Source organism: Gorilla gorilla, chromosome 4 (genome assembly GCF_029281585.2).
Source record: "Gorilla gorilla gorilla isolate KB3781 chromosome 4, NHGRI_mGorGor1-v2.1_pri, whole genome shotgun sequence".
Taxonomy (NCBI): domain Eukaryota; kingdom Metazoa; phylum Chordata; class Mammalia; order Primates; family Hominidae; genus Gorilla; species Gorilla gorilla.
This window is the reverse complement of record NC_073228.2, coordinates 112151406-112174467: the sequence shown is the minus strand read 5'-3', so window position 1 is coordinate 112174467 and position 23062 is coordinate 112151406. Positions and strand designations below refer to the sequence as shown.

The 23062-nt window shown below is 35.1% G+C and overlaps 1 protein-coding gene across 3 annotated transcripts in view; it reads left to right on the top strand.

The window, feature by feature from the left end:
• Window positions 1–23062, top strand: part of FBXL17 (F-box and leucine rich repeat protein 17) — a 525329-nt gene that overhangs the window by 9725 nt on the left and 492542 nt on the right. For all 3 annotated transcript variants that reach the window (XM_019028327.4, XM_063706701.1, XM_055388717.2), the window contains exons 2-3: window positions 3921–4043; window positions 6875–7132. In XM_019028327.4, the coding sequence (XP_018883872.2) occupies window positions 3921–4043; window positions 6875–7132 (381 nt within the window). The remainder of the gene's footprint in view (window positions 1–3920; window positions 4044–6874; window positions 7133–23062) is intronic.

Sequence of the window (23062 nt, the reverse complement as noted above, 5' to 3'; positions counted from 1 at the left end):
ATACTCAGAGGTCATCTTTGGCTTATTTATATAACACTTCGACTTGCTCTAATCTGTTTAATCTCTGTAGTGAATTTTAAAATGTCATTATTGTATAATTTAGTTCTATAATTCTTATTTGATTTATTTTCATAATTTCTACTTTTTATTAATATTCTCTATTTGGTGAGACATTTCTGTTTGGTTCTCATAATTTCCTTTAGTTCTTTGTCCACGGTTTTCTTTAGCTCTGTGAGCATGTCTTAAATTGTTGATTTATTGTCTTTGTCTAGTAAGTCCAATGTCTGGGTTTCCTCATGGGCAGTTTCTTTTCATTTCCTTTTTTCTTGTGAATGGGCCAGCAAACTCTAGCCCTTCACAGGCCAAATCCACTGCCAGTTTTTGTAAATCGTGTTTTATTGGCACATAGTTGTATACATTCATTTATGTTTTGTGTGCCAGTAAAACTTTATTTGGTTATCTGGCTAGAAAGATGGAGTTTCTCTCAGAGATACAGCCACCTGTGCTGCTGTGTAGTTTTGCATGACTGGGGCTGCTTTTATGATAAAATTAAGAAACAGTAGTGGGAATTCTTTGTTTACTTGTTGGACCACAGAGTTCTCTTCCCCAATTCTTTTGACCAGAATGGTGGGTTTACTTTTGGGGTCTATATTGCAGCTCTGCTACTGACGTAGCATTTGGGACATAGCCAGTAGGGAGAAAAGAGAAAAGGGGAAGAAAGGAAAACCAAAAATCAAGTCTTCTCACATTCTCTGTCTTGCAGAGGCCGATTTTCCTGGTCCTTTGTCCAGAAAGATAGCTTTTTCTCTGAATTTTTGTTGATTTTTACCTCCTGTGCATTTCTGTACAGGGACCACCCTGAATTCCATACTAGGGGATTAAAGAAAAAAAAAAACCCAGGAAACTCATCTTTGTTATTGGCCATTCTTCAAATTTTGGCACCCTTCCACAATTCATTTGTTACTAACTTTTTAGAGTTTTGAGGCAATTGCTTTTAATATATTGTCCAGATATTTTAGTTGTAATGCCTGCAAGTAAAAGGCTGTAGTGGGCTTAATACATGTTTGCTGGCATGGGAGACAAATTCGCTAGTGACTTTCATGATTTTTTTTTTTTTTTTCCGAGAAGGAGTCTTGCTCTGTTGCACGGGCTGGAGTGCAGTGGTGCAATCTTGGCTCACTGCAACCTCCGCCTTCCAGGTTCAAATGATTCTCCTGCCTCAGCCTCCCGAGTAGCTGGGACTACAGGCATGCACCACCATGTCTGTCTAATTTTTTGTATTTTTAGTAGAGATGGGATTTCACCATATTGGCCAGGCTGGTCTTGTACTCGTGACCTCATGATCCACCTGCCTCGGCCTCCCAAAGTGTTGGGATTACAGGCATGAGCCACCATGCCCTGCCACTTTTATGATATTCTATACTTCTCACTAGACTTGTTGGAGGAAAAACTGGTTGTGAAGGTAACAGGCAGTTGTTTTCCCGAGTCCCAAGATTTAAACATAGTAGAGATTCTAGCTTATATGTTTACAACTTTTGTCCATATAGAGGTAAGTCATTTTAGGTCATAATTATAATTGAAATCATGTATTACAACAAATCCTTGACTAATAGCCTTTAGTTCAACATCATTTTGTTATAATGTTAATGAGAAAAAAAACAAAACAAAACAATTCGTAGCTGGGCCCACTGTCTGTGTAGAGTTTGCATGTTCTCCCCATGCCTGCACATATTTTCTCTGGGTACTCTGGTTTCCTCCACATCCCAAAGCTGTGTACATTAGGTTTTGTATAAGGTGTGCATGTGTCTAGATGGTCCCGGTATGAGTGAGTGTAGGTGTGCCCTGTGGTGCATTGGTGTCCTGTCCATTGCTGGTTCCTACCTTGTGCCCTGACCTCTGGTCACCTGCAACCCTGAACTGGAATAACTGGGTAAATAATTATCTTACTTGTTTTTATTAATCTTTCTTAAATGTATAGCTCACATTTGTTTCAGTGTTTAATCTTATTTAATAATTCCTTTAAATTAATATCTTTTATATTCAGTTTTATTTGATTGTCTCAAAAGTATCTTCTTAGAATTGGTTCAATTCTGGATCTCAGTGTGGCCCACACATTTTTATTTGTTGATAAAGCTTTTAATTTTCCAAGATTTGTATTGGCCCTCATCCTGACCCTAACCATCTTTTTATGATGTAACTTTTAAAAATTATTTTTTAGAATAGATTTTATTTTGGAATAATTTTATTTTTATTGTATATATTTAAAATATATGGTGTTTTGACATGGAACACATTCAGATTTATAGAAAAATTGCAATGATAGTACAGAGATTTCCCTTGTATTCCTTATCCAGTGTTGACGAAAGCAGTCAAACTCTGTAAAATATTTGAAGAGATTTACTCTGAGCCACATATGAGTGATAAGTGGCCTGTGACACAGCCCTCAGGAGATCCTGAGAACATGTGCCCAAGGTGGTTGGGCACAACCTAGTTTTGTACATTTTAGGGAGACACGAGACGTAAGATATACATTGGTTCGGTCCAGAAAGGAGGGACAGACTCGAAGTCAGGGCTACTGGGTTATAGCTAGGTAAAAGATAAAAGGTTGCATTCTTTTGGGTCTTTTATCAGCCTTTCACTGAATACTCAATTTACACCTGAGGGAGTGTAGAGGAATAATCACTTATGCCTTAGTCTGACTCAGTGAACCTGCATTTTTACATAAACAGTATGGCAGAGGAAGCAATCAGATATGCATTTGTCTTAGGTGAGCAGAGGGATGATGGAGTTCTGTCTGTCATTTGTCCCATATCTGTGAAGAGAAGCTATCAATTTACATGGTCAGGGTGAAATTCAACAGAACTGCTTTAGGGTCAAGATCTTGAGGTCCACAGAGAATTTCCTTTTGGTCAAATTGTGAGGGAAGTGTGTAGCTTTTTTTTTTTTTTTTTTTAAATCCTTGTAGCTATCTTATTTAGGAATAAAATGGGAGGCAGGCTTGCCTGATACAGTTCCCACCTTGACTTTTGTCTTAGGCATAGTGATTTTGGGGTCCTGAGACTTATTTTTCTTTCATACTTGTTTACTTCCCCTGATTTTATTTTCTTCTGACACTGTGGTACATTTGCCAAAACTATGAAATCAGCATTGGTACATTACTATTAGTTAAACTCCAGTCTTTATGTGGTTTCACCAGTTTTTCCATTAATGTCTTTTTCTGTCCCAGGATCTAACCGGATAACATTAGTTGTCATTCTTTCTTAGTCTCCTCTGAATTGTGATAATTTCTTTCTTTTTTTGTTGTTTTTCATGACCTTGAATTTTTTGAGGAGTTTTGATCCAGTATTTTGTAGAATGTCCCACATTTGGTATATATATTTTATTATTAGATTGGTGTTATGAATATTTTGGAAAAGATACCATAAAGGTAAAGTACCTTTCTTATGATTTACTTTTGTTTTTCTTTTTTTCTTAAATCACATATGAAAAGTTCACGTGGCTCCAAGGTCAAACTGTAAAACTTCAGAATAATCTCAAGTTTATCACTCTTTCTTCCCTAGTCTTTTTTCCCTTCCCAGAAAGGTAAACAGTTTTTTTTTTTTTTTAGTTTTTGGTTCATGCTTTCAATTCTTTTTTTTTTTTAAATATAAGCAAACACAAAGATATGCATGGACACGTGTCAGTACATGCCTATTCTCTTCCCCTCCTCTTCTTACAGAAAATACAACATCAGTCCGTTTTTAGCTCCTGTATCATAGTTTCTCTTTAAGGTGATCTCTTACGGTGACTTACAATAATGGCCACTTTTATTCAAGAAGGTTTTCTTTTTACAAAGTTAACTTTTTCTAACTAATAAAAACCTTTTCCTGTGCCTTGAAAATGTTTAGCACATATTATATGGTACCGTTTTTTATTCACAGATATTTTCCAATTTGTCACTGGATGAGCGTTGCCTTTCCGCATCATTGGTTTGCAAGTACTGGCGTGACCTTTGTTTAGACTTCCAGTTTTGGAAGCAGCTGGATCTTAGTAGTCGTCAGCAGGTATGGAATCCAATTCTAAGTAACACTCATATGACCTACTCAAAAAATATCTTTATTCCTCTTCAGAAATCTTTACTGTCTTCTTGTTTTTTAAGATAGTTCAAATCACTATAATCTACAATTTTGTGCTTCTGTAGTTTTTTGTGTATGTGATTTCAAGGTAAAGCTAGATTCTCATAGTAAACAAGAGTTTTTCATGTAGGTTGGTAGTTTAGGGTTGCTTTTTAGGTCTTTTTGTCTTTTTTCATTACCTTTTCAAAAAGTTATTAAACTTCTTTCTGTGGGGGATCATACTACAAATAGTTTAATAGTAGAAAATGATGGCAAACATTTCTGTAGCAGTGCCTCTGTTGCTGTGTACTTTTCTAAGGGCTTTATGCATACTAGTTCATTTGATCCACCCAACAACTCTGTGAGTATATACTATTATTTTTTCTCCTTTACAGATGAAGAAATGGAAGTAAAATAGGCTAAGATAACCTTTTTTTTTTCTTTAACTTTTCTTTTGGTGGACTTTCTACTCTTCCTGTTGCTTAGCTGCCTAATGTGTTTATATAGGGGCATAAATTAGGAAAAAAGAGTTTGTAGTGTTTGTTGCAAACAGTTTTTTTGACTTGTTAGATTCCATTTTTAAAACTTGATGGTATTTGGCATTAGAAATATGTAAAAATATCAATAAGAATAGCATTTTATCGAAGTACTAAACCTGTTCTAAATTCTGCCATGGTGTATTACTACTAGTGTGCTGATAAATGTTTAGCAACTGTCTTTAAAAAAAAGCCCTGATTTGTAATATTTGCCAATTTCTATTACATAAATACTCCCACCATGACCAATGTCAAGCTACACGTTATGCCATTGAATGCAGATTTGAAAAGAGGGGCACATTATAAACTCTTGTGAGTTGCTACAAGCCAACTCCAGCACACTGGTAGTGTATGTGTTTGTGTGTATATAACACACACTTTAACCAAGTTAAGCAGGCTCACGAGGATTTGTGTATAAGTTGTTCTCTTTCTGTTTTTCTCCTTCATTGGTAAGAGGTTAAAACTATTAAGATAATTTGTTATTTACTTGCTTGGGTTCGTGATCTTTATATCCAAGGAGAATGGTGAGGGAGTTAGTTGTGGGCAGTAGAATGGAGAGCAGATATGTGTAAAGCAATCTATCAGCTTGTTACATCATTACTCTTGAATGTTTGAGTTATTTATTATGAACTCAGGCTAATAATAGCTTCCTCCCCCACCCAAACCCCCTCCCCACCCAGCCCGCTACTGGTAGTAAGGTGTGGAGATGAAAAAGTAAAAAATAAAAGGAGAGGTATGTCAGAGTTTTAACTTTTCCGAGAACTGTGTTTATGCTGTTTCCAGCAAGCATAAACGAAGATAGTTTTATCTTTGGCTGTTACACCAAGTGCTGCTTAACAGTGTAGTTCTTTCCTTCTATTCTAAATTTCATTTGCATTTTCTGTCTCCATTATTTTTACTGAAAGGACTTGAATAACATTAACTTTGTTTTGTATTTTGGAAATGTGGTGATTGGGCACAGAATATGTAGAGGCTGGTTTTAAAACAAAAATTCAGATGGCCATCTGAGTTTTTCACCAGATGAATTGAGTCGTCTGAGAAAAACTTTTTGATGTGGACATTCCTATATAGCCTTTGGTGTTCTGATATGCAAAATGGTGTATTTTCCAACCTATGAATTATATGCGAGGTATTGTTTCTCATAGAAACAGTAAAAGATTAAAAACTTACATGCTGTGGTATCATCTGATATCAAGTGTAAAAGTGAATTTTCATATAACATTATTACTGATATATACTATTTCATGGGTTACAAATGGAAAGTGAAACATTGAAAATCTCAGTATAGTTTTGTTTGTGGTGAGTTTTTGCTGAATTTGAATTTTCCCACTAAGGATAGATTTTTAGGCTTTTAATGAAACGAACACATATCCTTTGTTGGTGTTTTCTGATACCACTTCTGACATCAAATATGTGGAGTTTTTCCACACTAACAATTTTCTGACACTAACTGGATGTACAACAATTCAGTTCAACTAACTCCCAGAGGTATCACTGAGTTTAAGGGCTCAGTCCCACAAGACTACCCACACTTCAGATATCAGTTGCAAGTCCCAGAAGCCACCTGAACTTCTCACTGACCAATTATAAACTTGTGAGTTCCCTTAATTTCTTTCTCGGTTTTGATAATTAGCCACAACTATTCACCGAACTCTGGAAAATACTTATTATATTTACGGGTTTATTATAAAAGATATAGCTCAGGGCCAGCCCACTGGAAGAGATGCAGAAGGCAAGGTATGGGATATACCACCCTCTCAGCACTTTGATGTGTTTACCATCTGAATCTCTGTCATTTGAGTTTTTATAACCCAATCTCCAGCTTCCTTCCTCTCCTGTAAGTAGTGCTGAAAGTTATCACCCTCTAATCAAGGGTTTAGTTTTTCTGGTAACCAGCCCCCATTCTGAAGCCATGTAGGCGCCCCACTCTAAGTCACTTCATTAGTATGAACTCAGATATGGTCTAAAGGGCTTGTTATGAATAACTACAGAAATTCTATTGCTTAGGAAATTCCAGGAGTTTTGGGAAATCTGTGGCAAGAATTCAGGACAAAGACCAATTACAATATTATTATTATACCAAATTCTTGTTATGCTTCAATGTTAAGACGGTTTCTCTTTTGATTATATCGTTCATGCTATAATTTAATTAGTATATTGTTTATTGTGGAACATTTAATTAAAAATGGAAAATACGTTTTTATTTTTAGCAAAAGTTTAAATTTATTGCTTTTTCTCTTACAGGTCACTGATGAATTATTGGAAAAAATTGCATCAAGAAGTCAGAATATAATTGAAATCAACATTTCTGATTGTCGCAGTATGTCTGATAATGGCGTATGTGTTTTAGCATTTAAATGTCCTGGACTTCTTAGGTATACAGCCTACAGGTGTAAACAGCTTTCTGACACCTCTATTATTGCGGTTGCCTCTCACTGTCCTTTACTTCAGAAAGTGCATGTAGGCAACCAGGACAAACTCACTGATGAAGGACTCAAGCAGGTAAATTTTAGCATTTATAAAGTGATTTTACTTGAATTAATTCAAAATGTTTTCTAGCAACAACATTTTAAATGGTTACGTTAAAAATAGTTCCCAGAGACTCAAGTGAATCATCTTTTTTACCTATTAATGAATATTTGTTTAGATTAGTTAACTAGAGTGCCATGGTTATAATCAGTAAATTAGCTGCTTTGTTTTATAGTGAGAGCCTGAACTTCTGTGACCAGCCATTTTATAAATTTATGCTTTTGTTACTTAAATTTTTTACCACACTTTGCTTTGGGCAACTGCGTAGTTTTGGTGAGCATGAGGTTTTAAAAATTAACGTTTTAATTCCACTTTTATTATACTAGATGACATACATGCTTAAATATCTGAATGTTTAAGGGATAAATGGACGTCCAAACTGAAGATTATACAAGTTAGAACAAAGGCCTAATTACCTCTATTTGGTACAATAACTGGGTTAAAAATAGTATTATGCATACCTTCTGTTTATTATACTTCCTTTGGAAATGGCATTTAAGGTTTCTTGGCTTGGAGTGGATTATTTATTCAACAGATGAATATCCTTAAATTTAAACCTTATGTATGAATTAACTGAAAGCTTGGTATGAAAAGAAATTTGGGAAGACTCTATCCTAAATAGTGAGTACTGGGTGTGTCAGTACAACTTATATATTAAGAATGTTACCAACTTATAAGGGAGCCTATTTTGTTTGCAAAAGCATATTGTGCAAAAAGTCTTATTTGTTTTAATATTTTTCATGATTCATTTCTGCTATGTACAGGATTATTTACTAGCAAAGCATTTCATGAAGTTCTTAAACATATTAAATTAATCTTTTATGAAGAAATATATATTTTGTGTATATAGCATGATTTTATTTACTTTGATGGAAATTTCTCAGCAATTTATTTTTCACAATGAAACATTTTAAAAAGGTGTATGTATTAAGAACTGGATTAAATCTATTTCATATTTAATTCTGATATAACACAAATAGGTAGTAGTTTAGCAGACTTCTTAGGGTATACCTAGTAATTTTTGTGAAAAAGAATAAGATCGTAGTCATGGTTGAAGTAGAGAAGGAGCAACATTTAATATGCCAATCAAGTATTGTGAATTTATCTTACATTTACAACTTTGAGAGTAATTATGTAAATCTTCTCTAGAATGTGAGGTATTTTGGAGCCTGTTACTTAGATGTTTCCTTTGGATATTTATGGTTTCTGAATTATGAATTAGTTACATGTGAGGTAATATTCTGATAAAAGTAGCAAAACAAATTTTTTTCCCCTTAGGTAGTTTTCTTCTTAAGTAATTACATAGGATGTCATTGCAGTGTAGAGAATATTTTTCTGTACTTAAGACCGCTATAGCTGGGTATGTCTGATATCATAATAGACTCTTTCCTCTGATGGAATAGTGTTATGGGTATAGTAGAAAGAGAATGGCTTTCATATATACATAAAATAGAAATTAAGTTTTATGAAACAATACATATCCTTATGTGCAATGCACATGGATATTATCTATTCTGTTCTATACTATTATGTTAAATGTTGGCCTTGACCCACTCACTAAATTAATTTTATGACCTAGTGATATTTCATAAATCCGAATATGGATTTATATTATGGTTTTAGTAAACTGACAGTGTTATGTTAAAATGTATAATAGAGTTACGAAAGCCTAAGAGGGAACTAGCCATAATTGATGATTTGCCTGGGACTGTTATTTTTTCTTGAACTCATTAATTTAGCAATTGACTGAATTGTTGATTCTACAGATTAAGTTGTTGCAGGGTTCTTTTTTTTCCCTCTTCTGTCAGTAAAAATTGAGAAATGTTTTAGAATGATATATGTAAATTTTATTGATAATTTCTTTAGAATATATTTTCTTTATAACTGCTATAATTTTGATTGACTTTAGCGGATACCAAATATGTGTGCCTTTTGAATTCTGTCAGTTTGTTTACAAAAACAGTTGCTTATAGCATTTCAATTTGGAGCTCTAATAGATGTAGACTCTAATGTTTTAACTATCGGATTCTGCTTAACAATATTTCTTAAGCATGGTGAAGCACCTAAAAAAATCAGGCTGGTTTTGGTTGAATACTGTCCTCTTTGTGAAATACCACCCTGAAATATTTATATTTTTATTTTCATAATAGTCACTCAAAATAATTTTACCAGTGGAATGTGTTCCTACTGTATATATCTTTTAAAACTACAATCATGTATCTAGAGGAAAAATCTATTTAAGAATAAAGGGCTGTTTCAATTTTCCTAATATTTTGTTATCATCTAGCACTTGCCAGCAAACAAACGATAATAGTAGTCAAAGTATTAAAATATATCTAAGAAATTGTATGCATTAAGTTACTATATTATGTGACTCAATTATATGCAGTTTTAGCAGTTTAACACTCCAGCTCATGGAGCTCAGTAGAAATTTCTGTAAATAAGTCACTGTAGGCTTTTTTCAGATAAAATGGTACAAAAATAATAAATGTTACATTAGTAAATTTTGATCTGGCTATGCTATCAATTTTTAGGTCTTTAAAAATAACTACTTAGAGTACTATCAGCAAAATGTTGGAGCAGGCAGCTCCAAAAGCCTACCTCTCCACAAAAACATTGAAAAACAAGCCTAAACTATCAGATCCAACTTTGTCGGAACTCTGGAAACGTCAAAGGTTTATAGCAACCAAAGGAATGCTAGACAAGAAAAATGCAACTGAAAGGTGGAAAGAATGCTTTGTGGGTTTTTTACTTGCCTGTGCCTCACCCATTCCCCAGCTTGGCAACAGTCTTGAAGATAGCAGTCCGAGTTCCCAGTGTGGGACCCAGATCCCTGGTTCCAGAGGGAACAGAGAAGACCTTATTTGCAAATTATTCATTTGTGTGATCAACCTACCTGAGAGCTATTTGAAGGGCTGATGCAGGTGCTTATATATCTGTTTTACCTAATTTAGAACCCAGTCAGGGAGGAAAATTAGTGGGCATTGATTGAACACAGTATAAGGCAAATGAAAAAAACTTGCTTTTGGGCAAGCTTCTTTGGGCAATAGATTATGGTGAGACATACAATTCACCTAGGAGAAAGAGCCTGGGAGAGAGTTTGTTTTTATTTTTGTTTTTGTTTTGAAATTAGGACAATCAGCCTCAGTGTATAGAAGGGAATTTAGAAAGCCGCATGCATGCTCAGGGCAGGACACATGTTCAGGAAAGACCTAAGAAGACTGTAAACTTTATCACTGTGTGCTTGCTAGGTCCAGTACAAGCAGGAAGTAAAGGCCAAGGCAGAGTTGTGAATGGTATGGCTAAGTCTTAAAGAAATATCCCAGCACAGAGCCAGTCTACAAAGACTTGGATAAGTGCTTTTGTTTTTTGTTTTAGTTTTGTTTTTAAGCTTTGGCATCCAAGGAAATCTCTTTCAAATCACTGGCTGAACACAAGCTAAGCCTTGATTAATCAAAAACAGTGAAGCGTAGGGAAGTGGGGAGAATCTAATTTCCCAAGTTACCACATTATAATCTAATATTTTAATATTTAGTTTTCAACAATAAATTACAAGGCATGCAAAGAAAAAAGTATTACCCATTAAAACAAAAAAGAATAAATAGAACCCATTCTTGAGGAAGCCTGGACATTGGATTTACTAAAGATTTTACTAAAGATTTTAAATCCATTATCTGAAATATGCTCAAAGACATAAAGGAAACCATGGCCAAAGAAATGAAGGAAATTCGGAAAATAATGTATGAACAAATTGAGAATATCAATGAAGAGCTAGAAATTATGGAAAGAACCAAATAGAAATTCTGGAGCTAAGAAGTACAATAACTGAAATAAAAAATTTACCAGAGGGATTCAAGAGCCGAAGTGAGCAGGTGGAAGAAAGAAGATAGGACAATTGAATTTATTGAGTCTAAGAAAGAGAAAGAAAAAAGAGTGAAGAAAAGTAAGTAGAGCCTAAGAGATGGGTGGGACATCCATCAAGCAGAAAAACATTCACATTTTGCTAATTCCAGAAGGAAAGGAGAAATAAAAGGGGCAGGAAGAATATTTGCAGAAATAATGACCCAAACTTCTGAAATTTGGTGGAAGATACGCATCTATACGTCCAAGAAACTCAATAAATTCCGGGAGAATAATGTCAAAGAGATATACACTGAGACACATTATAGTATAATTGTCAGAAGTCAAAGACAGAATCTTCAAAGCAGCAAAAGATAAGTGACTCATCACATACAAGCACTCCTCAATAAGATTTACAACTGTTTTATCATCAGAAACTATGGAAGCCAGAAAGCTGTGGGCTAACAATATTTAAAGTGTCGAAAGAAAAAAAAGTCAAGCAAGAATTCTATATTTGTCAAAACTGTTAAAGAATAGGGGGGCACTCAAGGGGACATTAAGATATTTCCAGATAAGCAAAAGCTAAAGGAGTTTGTTACTAATAGATCTGCCCTACAAGAAATGCTAACGGGAGTCCTCCAGGCTGAAATAAGATGCTAGATGGTAATTGAAAGCCATATGAAGAATAAAGAAAACTGATAAAAGTAACTACATAGAGGTTGAAAGGATGGAAAAAGATATTCCACACCAGAAGAGAGCTATAATAGCTGTTTTATTATCCAAAAAAACCAGGTTTTAAGTCCAAAAGGGATCCAAGAGACAGAATTATTATATATTGATAAATATAAAATATTAATCTTTCAGGAAGATGTAGCAATTATAACCATATATGTACCTAACAACAGAATCCCTAAAATATATATAGCAAAAATTGAAAGACTTGGAGAGAGGAATAGACAGTTGTACATTAATCATTTGAGACTTAAGTAATTCACTTTCAATAATGAATAGCACAACCAGGAAGAAGATTAACAAAGAAGCAGAGGATGAACAGTACCATGAACCCATTGCACCTAGCAGATATGTACAGTACACTCAACAACAAAAGAATACACATTCTTCTCAAGTGCACATGGAACAGTCTCACAAATAGACCATATGTTTGATCACAAAACAAGTTTTATACATTTAAAAAAGATTGAAATCATACAGTGTGTCTTCCCTAACCATAATGGAATGAATCTGGAAATCAATAATAGAAGGAAAATTGGAGAATACACAGATACGTAGAAATTAAATAACAGAGTCTTGTACAACCAATGGCTTATAGAAGAAATTACAAGGGAAATTAGAAAATATCTTGAGATGAGTGAGAATGAAAACACAGCGTTCCAAAACTCAAGGGATGTAGCAAAAGCAGTGCTCAGAGGGCAGTTTATAGCTGTACAATCTTACATTAAAAAAGAAGATCTGAAAGCAGTAATCAAAGCATACACCTTGAGAAAGAAGAGCAGGCTAAACCCAAAGTTCGTGGAGGGAAGGAAATAATAACCAGACCAGAGATAAACATGATAGAGGACAGAAAAGCTATGGAAAAAAATTATTGAAAACCAAACTAGGTTCTTCGAAAAGATTTTAAAAAACTCTGACAAACCTTTAACTAGATTGACTAAGAAAAAAAGACTCAAATTATTAAATCATAAATGAAAGAGTAGACATTACTACTGACTTTATAGAAATTAAAAAGGATTGTATGAGAAAACCATGGATAACTGCATACCAACAAATTGGATAGGCTAGAAGAAATGGAAAAATTTCTAGAAATACAGAAACCAGAAAAACTGACCCAAGAAGTAGAAATTCTGAGTTCCAGCTACTCATGAGCCTGAGGCAGGAGGACTGCTTGAGCCCAGGAGGCTGAAGCTATATTCACTGCACTCCAGCTAGGGCAATATAGCAAGACCCCATCTCTTAACAAAAAAAGAAAAAGGTAGAAAATTGGAATATATTTATAATAAATAAGGAGATTGAATCAGTTAAAAAAATTTCCAATGAAGAAAGACTAAGGACCATAGCTTTGATGGTGAATGTTTTCAAATATTTAAAGAAGAATTAACACCAGTCCTTCTCAAACTCTTTCAAAAAAATTGAAGAGGAGGCAACACTTCCTAACTTATTCTGTGGGGCTAGCATTAGCCAGCCCAAGACCCTACAAAAATGAAACTACAAAACAAACAACAGCTACAGACAAGTATCTTTAATGAGTATGTAAAAATCTTCAAAATGCTAGCAAACTGAATTCAGCACCGGATTCTACACCGTAACCTACTATGATTTATCCAAGGAGTACAAGGGTGGCTCGACATACAAATATCAATCAATGTAGTATACCACATTAAGAGAATGAAAGGAAAAAAAACCAGTCATCTTAATTGGTGTGCAAAAGCATTTGGTGAAATAAGCAGCCTTTCTTGAAAAAGCAAAGCAAAACAAAAACCTATCAAACTAGGAATAGAGTGATGCTTCCTCATCATAATAAAGACCATATGTGACAAACCCACAGCTGACATATTCAGTGATAAAAGGTGGAAAACTTTTTCCTTAAGATCAAGAATAAGACAAGAATGCCTGCTTTTGGCAATCCTGTTTTACATTGTGCTGAAAGTTCTAAGGAGCAATTTGGCAAGAAAAAGAAATAAAATGCTTCCAAATTGGAAAGGAAGAAGTAAAACTATTTGTATTCGAAGATGACATTATTTTATGAATAGAAAACCCCAGACAAACCACAAAAAACCCATTTGAACTAATAAGTGATTTCAGCAGAGTGGCAGGATACAAAATCAAAATACAAAAAAATCAGTTGTATTTCTACACAGCCCAAAAGAAATATATTGAATCCAAACGATTTCATTTACAACAGCATCCAAAACTATAAATTTGCCTTTAAACACTGCTTTTGCTGGATCTCATAAATTTTGATATGTTTTATTTTTATTTTCATTTAGTTCAAAATATGTTAAAATTTCTTCTGAAGTTTCTTCTTTTACCCATGTGTTATTAAGAAACGTGTCATTCATGTATACCTATGTAACAAACCTGCACGTTGTACACGTGTACCCTAGAACTTTAAGTATAATTAAAAAAAAAAGTGTTATTTAAATCTCTAAGTTTTTTGGGAGTATTTTCGTCATTTTCCTGTAATCGATTTTTATTTTATTTCTATTGTAGTATGAGAGCAGACATTGTATAATTTTTATTCTTTTAAATTTGTGAATGTGTGTTTTATGGCCTGGAATGCGGTCTGTCTTGGTGAATATTCCATGTGCGTTAGAGAAGAATGTGTATTCTACTACTAGATGAAGTGGTCTCTAGATGTCCATTATATCCAGTCAATTAATGGTTTTATTGAGTTGAACTATGCCTTTTCTAATTTTCTGCCTGCTGGATCTTTCCATTTCAGATAGAAGAATATTAAGGTCTCTAATAGTGAAGTTATTCATTTTTCCTTGTAGTTCTAACAGTTTTTGCTTCACATATTCTGACACTCTTTTGTGAGATGAATATATGTTAAGGATTATTATGTCTTCCTGGAGTATTGTCCCCTTTTGTTATTATGTATGTCCCTCTTTATCCCTGATAACTTTTCTTCTTCTGAAGTCTGCTCTGTCTGAAGTTATTATAGCTGTTCCCAGTTTTATTTTAGTTAATAATTGTAATTCTTCTTAAGCATTTCTGAAGGATTGCTTTTAAGTACTTTTTCTCTCAATTTACAACTCTCTTAATTTACAGTTTTATTCACTGTTCAGATCACTTTTGAATTCATTGAAATTTTGAAATTTTGTTTGCTGCCTGATTTTTGTGAATGCTCTTTTGACTTTTAAAAGCCTTTAAAAGAGGAGTTTTGGGTTCATTTCAGAATTGAGAAATTTTGCATATTTCCTACATACTCCTATTCCTCACATGCATGGCCCCTCCCATTATCAGTATCCCTCACCAGAGTGACACATTTATTATAATCAATAAATCTTCATTGATATATCTTTATTTCCAAAGCCCATAATTTATGTTAGGGTTCACTCTTGGTATTGTACATTCTATGAGTTTAGACAAATATATAATGACATGTATCTACCATTATAGATACAGTATAGAGTATTTTCACTGCTCTAAAAATCCTCTGTATTCTGCCTATTTATTCGCTCCTCCCCTCTAACTCCTGGCAACCCCTGATGTTTTTATTGTCTTTGTAAACTCTTCTGGAATGTTTATGATTCCAGTTGGAATCATATAGTATGTAACCCCTTTAGATTGGATTCCTTCACTTAGTAGTATGCAGTTAAGTTTCTTCCATGTCTTTTCATAGCTCATTTATTTTTAGCAATGAATAATATCCTATTGCCTGTTATGTACCACAGTTTATCCATTCAAATACTGAAGGACATTTTGGGCATGTCCAAGTTCTGGTAATTATAAATAAAACTACTATAAACTTCTGTGTGTAGGTTTTTGCATGGGCATAATTTTTTCAGCATTTTTGGGTACAAACCAAGGTACATGATTGCTGGATCATGTGCTAAGAGTCTTCAGCTATAATAATGAATTCATCTATTTCTCCTTCTAGTTCTGTCATTTTCTACTTCGCATATTCTGATGCTCTCTTGTTAGGTACATATGTCTTAAAGATTTCTAGGTTTTTTTGGAGTGTTGACTCCTTTATCATTAAGTCATGTCCCCCTTTATCACTGATAACATTCTTTGCTTTGAAGCCTGCTCTGTCTGAAATTAATGTAGCTACTTCTGCTTTCTTTTGATTAGTATTAATATGGCATATCTTTCTTCATCCATCTACTTTTATATATTTCTGTCTGTTTAAAGTAGATTTCTTGTAGACAACATAGAGTTGGGTCTTGTTTTTTGATCCATTTTGACAATCTGTCTTTTAGTTGGTGTTTTTAGACCGCTGATGTTTAAAGAGATTATTTCTGTAGTTGGATTAATATCTACCATATCCGTTAATGTTTACTATTTGCTGCCCTAGTTCTTTGCTAATATTTTTGTCTTCCATACTTTTTCTGCCTTTTGTGGTTGTAATTGAGCATTTTAATGATTCAGTTTTCTCTCTTTCTTAGCAATGAATCATAGTTGGTTTTTTTTCTTTTACTTTTTAAAGTGGTTATCCTGGAATTCATAATATACATTTATAACCAACTCCACTTTCAAATAACTTTGTACTGCATCACAGGTAGTGAAAATATCTTATAATAACAAAATATTTTAAAGTTTTCTGGCTGGATGCGGTGGCTCATGTCTGAAATTCCAGCACTTTGGGAGGCTGAGGCAGGTGGCTTACCTGAGGTCAGGAGTTCGAGACCAGCCTGGCCAACATGGCAAAACCCCGTCTCTACTAAAAATACAAAAATTAGCCAGGTGTGGTGGCGCACGGCTGTAATTCCAGCTATTCAGGAGGCACAAGAATTGCTTGAACCTGGGAGGCGGAGGTTGCAGTGAGCCAAGATCACGCCACTGCGCTCCAGACTAGGGGCAGTGTGAGATTGTCTCAAAAATAAATAAATAAATAAATAAAGTTTTTCATCCCTTATATTATTGATACTATTTACTTCACATATATAAGCATATATATGCGTGTGTATATGATGAAATACATCATTATTATTTTGAAGAAATTGTTATCTGCTAGCTTAATTAAGAATAAGGAAAATGTTTTTATTTTACCTTCATTATTCTTTCTCTGATGCATTCTTTCTTTGTATTGATCCAAGTTTTTGACCTGTGTCATTTTCCTTGTTTCTGAAAAACTTCTTTTATCGTTTCTTGCAAGGCAGGTCTAGTGGCAACAAATTCCCTCATTTTTTGTTAGAGAAAGTCTTTATTTCTCCTTCACTTTTGAAAGATAATTTCACAGACTATAGAATTCTAGGTTGTTGGTTTTTTTTCACTTGAAACTTTAAATATTTCACTCTATTTTCTTCTTGATTGCATGGTTTCTAAGGAAAAGTTAGATATAATTTTTATTTTTGCCCCTCTGTAGGTAAGGTGTTTTTTATCCTGTGGCTTCTTTCTAGATTTCTTACTTTTTTTTTTCTTTTTTTTTTAACCTTTGATTTTTTGTAGTTTGAAAATGATATGCCTAGGTGTAGTTTTTTCTTTGTTTGTTTGTTTGCAGTTTTCCTTCATGGTATTCTCTGAACTTCTTGGGTCTGTAGTTTGGTATCTGATCTTAATTTGGGTAAATTATTAGTCAGGAGTGCTTCAAATGTTTCTCTGTTCCTGTCTCTCTCTCTTCTTGGTATTCACTTTTCACTTATGTTATACCTTTTGTAGTTGTTCTGTGGTTCTTAGATATTCTGTTCATTTTTATTCAGTCTTTTTTCTCCTGATTTTCAGTTTTGGAACTTTCTATTATATTCTCAAACTCAGACTTTTTCCTTAACCATGTCCCATCTACTAATGTATCTTTTTATAGTGCCTATTGGTGCTTGCGTGTTGCCTACTTTTGCCATTAAAGCTCTTAACATATTAATTGTAGTTTTAAAAAATTTCTGGCCTGGTAATTCCAGCATTCCTGCTGTATCTGACTGTGGTTCTGATGCTTTTTTCAGTCTCCTGAAATTGTCTTTTCCTTGTTAGTATGCCTTTTAATTTTTCACTGAAAGGTGGACATGATGCACAGGTTGAATGTCCCTAATTCAAAATTCCAGAATCCAGTATGTTCCAAGATTGGAAACTTTTTGAGTGCTGACAGGATACGCAAAGGAATTACGCATTAGAACATTTTGGATTTTGGATTTTCAGATTAAGCATGCTCAACTGATAAATGTAATGCAAATATTCAAAAATCTGAAAAAAATCCAACAGTTAAAACGCTTCTGGTCCCAAACATTTTGGAGAAGGGATACGCAACCTATACTGGGAAATGCAACTTTCATAAATGGGCCTTTAGTAATGTAGTGGTTAGGTGTGGGGAGAGGAGGAATGATCTATAGTTTTAGGATTAGGTTTTAATATTTTGACAAGTCTGTGCCACTGGGTTACCTTTACCAGTGTTTCTTTTTTTCCCCTTACCCTTAGGTGGGCTGGGATGGCTAGAGAGGGCTGGAGTGTGGTATTATCCCTTTCCTTACATGGAAGGCTAGGACTGGCTGGAGTTCAGTATTTCCCTTCCCCTAGGAAGGTTAGGCTCTGACAAAACTCCCACAGGTTAGGCTCTGGTAAAACAGTTCCTCCTGAGGACAGGCCTTGTTAAAAATAATAGAATGCTCTGGCATATTTCAAAATGGTTACTTTTCTCCTCTCATTGCTGTATGCGTGAGGTGATTTCTCTCCAGTATTCTCCGTGAAGACCTGGTAGAGCTCCTGTAGATAAAACTCACAAAAGCATGAGTGTTGTCTTATAACCTGGTCCCCCTGGAATTTTTAATTATCAGACTTATCCACGCTGTGCCTCCAGTATTTTGTCAAATGCAGAGTTCAGATTTTCCTACTCTAGCCCTGGTTCCCGCTGAGGTTTCTGGTAGTAGTTTCTCTTCTGGTGAGTTGTGCTTCTCTGCATCTGCCTGTCTCTGCAGTTTTGTGGCAGTGGTTTGGTCTGTGTCTTCATTTCTCTGATGGATCTAAAAAGAATTGTTAATTTTTCAGTGTGATCAGCTTTTTATTTTTTAGAACAGAGTGGCAACTTCTAAACTCCTTACATGCCAGACTGAAAACCAGAAATCTTTTCTTTTAAAGCAAGCATTACAGTTACTGAATGATCATCCTTGTCTTGTTTGTGTTCAGTTTTATGCTTTATTATGTGGAAAGCCCAAGGTGTTTCCCAAATCCCTCTAACTTGGATCATCTAGAATAGGCCTTATTCTAGGGCATAGTTCTTGCTCCCAAGGTACCATCTTTTTGGTGTCTCAGCTGGACGCCAGGGCACTTCACAGGATTTCTCCCTTTTGACAGAGTAGAGCTCCAGTGTCTCTAGCACTGTCTTCCTGGACGGATAATTTTTTATTTAAAAGAATTATATTCGTCCAGGCGCAGTGGCTCATGCCTGTAATCCCAGCACTTTGGGAGGCTGAGGCGGGCGGATCGTGAGGTCAGGAGTTCGAGACCAGCCTGGCCAACATAGTGAAACTCCGTGTCTACTAAAAATACAAAAATTAGCTGGGAGTCATGGCGGGTGCCTGTATTCCCAGCTACTCGGGAGGCTGAGGCAGGAGAATCGCTTGAAACCAGAAGGTGGAGTTTGCAGTGAGCCGAGATCACACCACTGCACTCCAGCCTGGGCGAAAGAGTGAAACTCCGTCTCAAAAAACAAAAACAAAACAACAACAACAAAAGAATTGTATTCTATTTCTATGGTTTTTAGATAGAGTACTAATTGTGCTAGATTTAAGGCATCCTAATGGTGATGCTTTTGTAAGATTTGGTTGATGCCCTCTGAATGTTTTTCTGTGGGTCATAGATGAATACAACATTGAGAAATTTAAAGACTGTCAGCCAAATTGTAAATATATCAGTTATAATGATTGACTTTACAGTGCTTGCATAGTCTGGAACTTAGGACATTTGTGGATGGCGTAATGGTGAGTAGTGCAGATGGGCACTGATTTGGGTCCGGTCTTGCCGGTTATATCCAGTGATGTCTAAAACAGAATATCAGTTTCTGCAGTGAGATTAAATGATGGTTTTACTCAGTAGTAGTAAATCATAATAGCTTCTCCTGTGAGGCACTATTCCCCACATCTGACTTTACCTCACATGCTGGTAATTTCTGCATATGCCATCCACATGGTCCTCATCTTTGTGTGGTTATCCACGTGGCCTGTATGAAAAGTCATTTCTTTATAGATAAAGCCACCAAAGCTACTTTTCAATGTCAAAACACCATGTAGTCAGTTTAAATTATTTTCCCAGCCTGCGGCGCTGTGATTTACGTGTCTTAACCTGAGGTTCTACCAACTTGTCCACGCACATTGATGTCTAAGACTTCACCAAAAACCACACTTATTCCTTCTGTTGATATGTAGATTCTCTTCTTTTATTTCTCTGTTTTTCTAGCTTGTGTACTAACTGTTGAGGTCTCATGGGGCCTCCTATTCACTGCTCAGGATGTTATCAAATTGATAAGTATGACGAAGAAATAGTGATGAAGGAGCAAGATGTCAGCTTTAGCACTCAGAAAATCTAAGGTGGAGAATGTTGCTTACAAACAATGCTGAATGGGATTGTTAACCTGACTCTGGAGTTTGGCTAACTGACTAGTCCTTGACTAGGCTGACCAGCAGAGTGGCCCCAAATAGAGAAATAAAGATTGCTTGCTCCCTGTGTGCAGTTTATTCACAAGGGGAAGAAGTATACATATGAGCTGAAAATATCCAGTTTATTAAATACAGAATAATCAGTGGAGAGACCGGGAATCAGACTACTTGGGCTTCCTACAGAATGAGAAAACATTTTCCCCTGCCATGTTTGTTTGTATTTTTTAAAAAACTTACTCACTTTTGACTGTTTATTGCTGATTCCTTGTATCAAAGATAAGGATTTAGCTCACTTATACTTCCTTCCCTGTGTCTTATCCTCTCATCCTTCCAACATAATTCTATTATAATTTTTGTTAAATAAGTATTCAGTATTTACATTCTATAATTATGTACCTATCTTTTTTCTCTGAAGCATTTTGTTTTCATTGGAATTAATAAATGTCTTTTTATTTCTTTACCTAGTTTTCATACTCTTAACACTAATGAAGACCAACGCTTTCCTCCAGTTGCATTAGTATGTCTATATGTGAATACTTAATTACATTTACTGCCCTACAGCAGATTTGCCTGGGATAGTCTAGTCTGGACTTCTCATATACAAGTGTGATGGCATTAGTGGTCACCTTAGTATCTTACGACCGTTATCCTTAAGATTTTCTTTCTCTTGCTGTTGGGTTAGATCTTCTGTTACCCAGATGTCATGTTTTCTTTCCCTTGGTGTATTCTCGTGTTTTATAGAGCACAGATTCCAGTACCTTCCTGATAAAGTGTATATGGGAGGTACATCTTTTGATAACTTGTATGTCTGAAAGCATCTCTAATTCTGCTTTCACACTTAATTCATAGTCTGAATCCCGAGTACAGAATTCTAGGTTAGAAGTAATTTATCTTCAGAATTTGATGGCATTGGACTGTTTCTTTCTTTCAGTTTTGTTAAGAAGTTTGATGCATTTTCATCCTAATCCTTTCTATGAAGTTTATCTAAGTCTGTAGAATCTCTTTAAACTCCTGTTTCTGAAACTTTATGATGATTTGCATTGCCATGTGTCTATTTTTGTCATTTATGCTGGACAAGTGGATAAGCCCTTTCAGTCTGGAAGTTGATATCCTTTCATTCTGGAAAATGGGATAGAAATGTTTCTTTGAATTCCTCCATTTTCACTGTATAAACGTTCACAAATCCCCATATTTTCAGCATTGTGCTTTGGTTCTTAGCTATCTGTGGTATACCCCAGTCCAAAAACCCTATGTTTTGCTCTCCCCAGAGAAATACATTTTTTTTGCCATTGTAGGAAAAAGGGCAAGGTCAGGCTGTGCAGTAATGGGGAGGTGATCTGAGGATTTAACTAATTTTTAAACAGACTTTCAAGAATTCTAGTATTTTTAGCCCCAACCTCAGCCTCACTGCCAGACATATATGTGAGCCTGTTGAGAGTTCTTCAGTAGACTTCTTTGCTTTTCCCACTGTTGGCTTTGGATTTAGTTTCTTCAACATTTGTTATAGAAGTATATATGCCTCTTTTAATGAATTCAATAAAAATCTGATAGCTAATGAGCATGATGACTACTAATGAAAAATATTTCAAGGTATCTGCAACAGTGATATATGAAATAATCTTTGATTTCTATTGCTTACAAAGTCTCAGGTATTGCTAAGCTACTGCGCTGTTTTTCATATGGTAAGGAAAGGCTAAAGTTCATTTGGAGGATAACATAAAAAATGAACATGCACTTTTAAAAAATCTGCTTTCCTGGAACCCCTGAATTCTCTCCATGGGCCAGTTAGAACCACTGAATTAACTGGAATTTAGTAGTATATGAGGCCAAAATCATGGTTTCTTGTATTTGCCCATTTAAAATGAGAGCTGCTTTATTGTGCATAATCCTGATCAGCCTTTTCATTCATTTAACAAATATTTATTAAGTATCAACTAAGTGTAAGATACCGGGCACCAGAGATACCTTATTTAACAAAATAGACAAACTGCTGTCTTCATGGAGTTTACATTTCTGTAGGAATATGTTATTGGTTGTAGTGCAGCCTAGATTATAATAATATAGTTTATATCTATCACCACCCCTGGAAAAGTAACTGAACTCACATATATTTCTGATGTCATTACTTGAGACAGAACTTGGAAGTTTTTTTTTCTTACAAAAGCAATGTTTATTAAAAAAATTAGAGAAGATTCATAGGCAGAAGGGAATAAAAACTCACTCATGCGCTAATCAGAATTAATCACTGTGAACACCTTGGTGTGTATTTCAGTCCCTTTTCTGTGCACAAATACACATGTATGTATTTAAATATGCATAATTTCTTTATAAAATTGGATTATACTATAAAAGCTTACATACATTTTTGTCAGATGTTTCTTCCAATTGTAGTGGTTGTATAATATTCAGTTTTATGAATAATACACCCTAATTTATTCCTTTAAGCATTATATTTTTTTCCTCACTATTAAGACTCAAGAGAGGCTGGGTGCAGTGGCTCACACCTGTAATCCCAGGACTTTGGGAGGCTGAGGTGGGAGGATTGCTCGAGGCCAGGAGTTTGAGACTAGTCTGAGTAACGTAGCGAGACCCTAGCTCTACAACAAAATTTAAAAAGTAGCCAGGTGTGGTGGCACACACCTGTACTCCCAGCTACTCAGGAGGCTGAGGTAAGAGGATCTCTTTAGCCCAGGAGGTTGAGGCTGCAGTGAGCCATGATTGAGCTACTGCACTCTAGCCTGGGCAACACAGTGAGACCCTGTCTTTAAAAAAATATGTACTGGAGTAATAGATATGTAAT